This window comes from Rousettus aegyptiacus, unplaced genomic scaffold (genome assembly GCF_014176215.1).
Source record: "Rousettus aegyptiacus isolate mRouAeg1 unplaced genomic scaffold, mRouAeg1.p scaffold_m13_p_2, whole genome shotgun sequence".
Classification (NCBI taxonomy): domain Eukaryota; kingdom Metazoa; phylum Chordata; class Mammalia; order Chiroptera; family Pteropodidae; genus Rousettus; species Rousettus aegyptiacus.
The window spans coordinates 37,589,510-37,595,598 of NW_023416295.1; the positions used below are offsets into that span (position 1 = coordinate 37,589,510).

The 6,089-nt window shown below is 36.1% G+C and overlaps 1 protein-coding gene across 1 annotated transcript in view; it reads right to left on the bottom strand.

Annotated features, from left to right (window-relative positions):
- FSIP2 (fibrous sheath interacting protein 2) overlaps positions 1 to 5,471 on the bottom strand; it is a 77,088-nt gene extending 71,617 nt beyond the window's left edge. The window contains exons 1-4 of the mRNA XM_036235845.1: positions 5,373 to 5,471; positions 4,914 to 5,039; positions 1,422 to 1,583; positions 644 to 733 (exon numbers count right to left, since the gene is read on the bottom strand). Coding sequence (XP_036091738.1) covers positions 644 to 733; positions 1,422 to 1,583; positions 4,914 to 5,039; positions 5,373 to 5,471 — 477 coding nt within the window. The remainder of the gene's footprint in view (positions 1 to 643; positions 734 to 1,421; positions 1,584 to 4,913; positions 5,040 to 5,372) is intronic.
- Between the last annotated feature and the right edge of the window lie 618 nt (positions 5,472 to 6,089).

Below are 6,089 nucleotides of genomic sequence, written 5' to 3' on the forward strand. Positions count from 1 at the left end.
TCTCACTTTTGTTCAACTTTCTGGACCCTAAAACCTGAATTTACTCAGGCACCTGTGTGTGTGTGACACACATATATTCTTTCATACAACCTTTGAGCCAAAAATTGAAAAGTACTTAAAATTTACTATTTATACCCACTTATGCTACACTCAATCATTCCATTTCACCTTTAGAATATTATATTTTACTGGATGAACACAGCTGCATGTGTGTGGATACAAACATATAGTGTACATTTTCTTTGAGTGACCACGGGACATTATAAGTATTCATACTATTCCTCCTGTTACTCAAGCAGGAATCCTGTTTTGGGTTCCATCTTAAGAATCTTGCTGCCACAATAGACTCTTTCTATTGGCCCCGGTTCAGGTAGAAGGTACATATTGTAGTAGCAATTTAATTACTAAATTATGCCAGCTACCACTAGCCTATTAACAGATGACCTGGTCTCTTTCCCTCTCTTGGCCCAATATTACAGCCTCAAAATATTATTTATTCTTGCTTTAAATTTTCATTTGGAAAAAAAATATTTAATTATTTTGTCAAAATTAAAGTTAAAAATTTATAAGAAAATACTTTGCATACAAATAAAACTTTCTTCTAAACCTTATGTAAGAAACCAAATTTAAGTATTTAACTTACTTGTTCTCTTATATAGTTTCTTTCAAAGTCTAATTTTAAACTGGTAAGATATTCTCTGTACTTATTCAATTCCCTCAAGTTACATACAATCTAAAAAAAACAAAACAACAATAGCAAAAATATATATATAAATGCAAAATTTAAACATCATAGCAATCACTTTCAAGAAGAAAAATAGTGAATAATATGCAATTTGATAACATTTTTGTATTCAGGGTAATAATTTGCTAACAATTTTGTAAGCAGAATATCTCTACAATTGTTAAAATACAGGAATTTCTATTTAAATCTTATTACCTTATTAATATGACATGCTATAATAAGGAATTTAGTACACAATAAATTTAATGACACAATTATAGTTATTAGAATACCAATATAATAATTATGTTAATACAAATTAGAATATAAGACTATTCTTATGTTCTATGAGGATTCTATCAGGCTGATTGTTCTAGGTTCCAATTTTGCCCCAAGTTTTTAAAAAGTGTATGGTATATAATCCTTGGCAAGGATACAGTGCCATTAGAAACAGAAAAATAGGACTATAATACAGTTGGGAAATTATCTTTACGTCCTCAAATTATTTGATAATCATCTTTTGATATTACAAGGAAAAAGATATAAGAGGTGGTATCATTTATAAATAACTGTTGTCCAATTTCCATTGATTCAAATACTTATAATTTATGAAATTTTTCATTATCTCTCATGACCCAGTTAAAGGTGATACTCTACTCACACCACAGTGATTGGAAAGAAGTAATCTTTAACCCACTTTATTATTGCCGGTGATGTAGCCACCTTTCTTTAATCTCCTCAGGATATCCTTGCGCTTATAGTATGCTCTTAAATGTGGATCATGGAGACTTTTATATTGGTTTTCCAAAAGTCGACAATAAGGATCAGTCAGGTTAAAACCATAAGAAGGTCGAAAAAGCTGCAAACACAGATTTAAAAATATGACAAATGTAAAATTAATGAATTTCGCTTTTGAGTTTTAGCCTATTAAAATCACTAGAATGTTCATTTAAAATAAATCATGCAAGAATAATTCGAAGTGAGTAAAAACAAGTGACAAAAAGATTTGGATTGAGCAGCATTAATTGCTTATTCCTAGCTTTTTTCTCCACTGACCTGAATTATTTTTATAACCCACCCTCACTCAATTAATTCCTCCCCTGATTTCCATCAGTCATTGGCCCTGAGCCAGAGTAGAAAGGAAGAGAGGAAAAGAAAGAGAATAGGATAAAATTTGTTTTAATATATAAAACTAATACTAAGATTCTCCATTTCCTTCTCTCCCTGGTCAAAGTACTACATTCAAAGGATAAAGGGATAATATTAATTATGACTATCATATGCTAATAATCTGAAAATGAAAATAGAAAACCTTTCACCAAGATTCATGGAAATAACTTTATAAACAAAAATAGTATGATTCAGATGTTAAAGATGATGGATTAAAGAGTTATTGTATCTTGGGGTCTTATCTAATACAAGAAACCCAACAATTTCTGAGTGCTAGTCAGGATAAAATTGAAGAAGTATATTATAAAGTTCAGTATATTGAAGAACCAGTTATAAAGGATATTGATAGGAATTGAAATTTCTCCATATGTGTAAAGACCAAATACAACCTTATACAATAGCCATTAATGTATACAAGAGGGAAAGTATCAGCTAATAGTCATGTTTCTATATCTGTTACTTTAGAGTAAACAGCTCAGTTATTTAATTTTATTTGTAAATTAAAACATTACCAAAGTGAGGGCTTTTTTTTTTTTTTTTTTTTTTAACGGGAGTTTTTAGTCCATTTTTCCATAGCAGGATGGTATTAATGCATTATGGGAGAACCTCAGAAAGAGAAAAAGTGGAGGACAGAAGTAGGTGTAGAAGTTGTCCTAATGTCTTTATAGTCTTTTTAAAATTATTATTATTATTTATTATTATTATTATTATTATTATTATTATTATTTTATTATTATTCTTGGCCAGAACAACAGAGTTTTAGTCTAAAATAATGTCAAACAGGAACTGGCTTAAGCGAAGGGCAACCGAAATGCGCGGGAGATGCAGCAAACCTGAGAGTACATGCCCTGTTTGCAGGCACCTGATTCAGTTTAGGAGACTCCACAATCCTGACTTGTCTGCAGGTACCAACTTGTGACCTCTATGTTGTTCTGTCTGGCAGCAGCCATTTCAGGCAGATTTTAAACCCTAAGGAGCTTGGCTGGGTGGAATCCTAAAATAACTCCCTCAAGGTGTGTGGGAGGAGCAGATTGGTGGAACCTGATAGGGTGCTAGCTTTCCTTTCCATTTAAAGCATCCTTGGTAAATTTCTGTTCTTACTTAATACCAGACTTTAATCTCAGGGGGACTAAATCATAAAGTGTAATTTCTTAATTATCAATTTTTCCCTGAAAGGACAAAGAGTGAAATTCTATGAGAATTCAGTGAGACCAGATATGAAGCCCATATCTTCCCTGTAAAGAAAACAACCAGCATTCATGAGTCAAGGATTGGACTGATAGTTTCTTTTGGATGTTGACATATAGCTGTCAACTTCTTTTATATATTGACTTTTAGCTGTGATCAGATGTTTCTCAAGACCAAACCTGGGCTACTGACTTATGAACAACATCTTTTAAACAAATCCGTTTAGGAGCCAGGGTAACCCTTCTGTCATCAATAAAAATAATTATTTTCCTTTAAAAAAATTTTCAAAAAACTGAAAGTGTACAACTGAGGTGCTTGTACTGAAAGAAAAAGTAAGCTCTTAATTAATTCAGTCTTCGAGGAAATAGTGTGGTACCTAATTATAATTAAACGAAGACAGTTTGGGAAAAATTAATGTAATATAGATAGAACATTTTTTTAAAAAGTAGTAGACAAGTGAATTAATATTTGACAGAGGAAACAGTAATACAGCAAACACTATATATGAGGACACAGACAAAAGAAAGACAAGGCTAAGTTTATATACAAAAGAAGAATGATATAAGTTTCAAGCATGCTTAGGAAAGACCCAGTTACATTATGTAAAGTTGACATAGTTTTAGTTAGTTCCCTCTATTCTAGTAAAACAGATTTGTTTTTTAAAATAATTTTCCAGAAACAAACTTTAAGAAATCATATTTATTAGGCAAGTATCAAATTCCAAGGGGCCCTACTCATTTCTGATGATATCATAGACAGTAGAAGGGTAAGGGAGTCACTCAGAATTCTTCCTTGTAGAATTTTTTGTAATGTTAATTATAGCAACCACTCAAAAAGAATGTAGTGAACGTCCTTCAGTGTCACTGAGTTAAGGACTGGAGAGGTTCGAGGGTGGGGGTAGTAGCACTGGGAACTAAAAACATGAAAGGGATTGAGGGGAGTATACACTGTTACCCAGTATGATTTAAGTTATAAAATTATAATTATAGAATTACAGTGTTGAGTAAAATTATACAAACCAAGGGCAATGAAAATTCTAAGGAAATACAAGCTAATAGGGGGTATGATAGTTAAGAAAATATCTTGAAAGAAAACACCTTGAAATTCATAGACCGAAGAGGAGAGGAGAGGGGATAGGTTTGGGAGGCAAGATGAACAAAGGCACAGAAGCGTTAAGGTAGTATGTGTGAGCAAGTATAAAAGATCCTAACTGGAGGAAATTGAGGCTCTGGGTTGGGAAAAAAAGACTGAGAAGGAAGGTTGGGGGCAAATTATGAAGTCTCTTCAGGGAGGGAGAGCCTTCTTCCATTAAAGTGAGGTTAAAGTACTAAACATGTTAACTCATTTCAACTCTACCTTTTTCTCACTTTTGTGTGTGAAATAAAATTAGGCTCAAAACAAAATCATTGAGAAGTGTTCTGTAATGAGAGTTCTGTCCAAGTTATTATTGGTTAAAGTCATAATATATAATTAAATGTCAGCTGACACCGATAACCTTATACCTTTCACACATATTTCTAAGTAAATAAAATATTACTAAATAGGTATATACCAAGTGTTATTTAAAGAAAAATTAATGCGCTTTCATAAATTACAAATTAAGACAGAACTAAGAATCTAAACTATCTAGCCCTTGATTCTGTCCAGACCATACTAGATAAAATTGCTTGGTATGCATTCTAAACAATACCTTTGTTCAGATGTAAGTTTAATTTTTTTTCCCGTGAATGTTAGTGAAAATTAATAGACTTTGTATAATGCAGCACCAGATTTTAACAGCAAGTAGAAAAATGGAAAGACAACCAACGTTAATACAAAAAAATTGCTTTACCTTTTCACTTAACTTTGTAGTGTAGTATAAAGCACTGCTTCCTGGGATCATAGGCAGCTTAACCCCAAGAGGCAGATCCAGTAGTTGAGCCGCTCCAATCCCTGGAAAGTGGGTTTTGTGCGCACCCTGTCAGACACAATTGGTGAGTTTTGTCTTTCCTTTTAGGCGTTATTCATTTAGGCTAATCTACTCTTAACTTTAACCTAAGGAACCGAAGGGTATTACAGTCAGAATCGAAGGGGCTCGCCCTGCTAGACAGCCCTGAAGACCTCCCGGTTCCAAATCACTAGCCAGTTGCAGCCACCGCCACCCGCTGTGCCGCACGAGGGCACCAGAAGAGCAACGGTTACGTGGAGCGATGGTTAGGGAGCGCGCGACTTGTCTGTGGCTCTCTCTGCCTCGCCCCACCAGGCTGGTGGCCCGGCGGAGGACAGTGATACTAGCCCTCTAGCCACTCACATCTCCACACTGCTGGGTGTCAGTTGCCAGGCTGCTGGTGGCTGTCCTGGTGGCAGCAACATTGGCAGCCTTGGAACAGGCGCTGAGGTACAACTCCATAGTCTGCCTGGGTCCCTGTATCCCCTGCCGCCCGTCCCTCTCGACTTTGTTTGCACCCCTTCCCCTTTGTGGTCCCTCGATCCCAACCGGACTGGAATGGCCAGTATGCTGCGTTCTCAAGGCTCCACCCTCACAACGTTCCAGGCCCGATCATAGGGGCCCAGAAGGGCGGAGCCCTCACAGGGCTGACCCCTTGTGCTTGAGGCTTGGGCTCCCAGAGATGGAGAAATCAGTCCTAGGGGCCTGGCCTAAGACAGCCGCAGTCGAAATATCATTTCTCTCTGAAACCAACACCCCTCAGTCAAACCAAACCCAGATCACAATATATGAAGCTTTGCTGACACATGGCTGGCTAATTTCTCCTGGAATCCAAGGAGCTATGGTTAAAAATAAATTCCAGGAGTGATTCTACAGCTCATTCTAGGACCAGAGACATGGACCCTTCATAGACACTATGACCACACCCTGTCCCAGGCTCCCAAAACCGCTTCCCGCTCCACATCTCACATAACATTCATAGGCTTCCTTATGGGCTCTCTGCCTTCCTCCTGTCCATCTCCCTATAGTCTTCCTCTTCTCTAGCTCACTTCTTCTCTCTTCCACTCTCTTCTCTTCCTC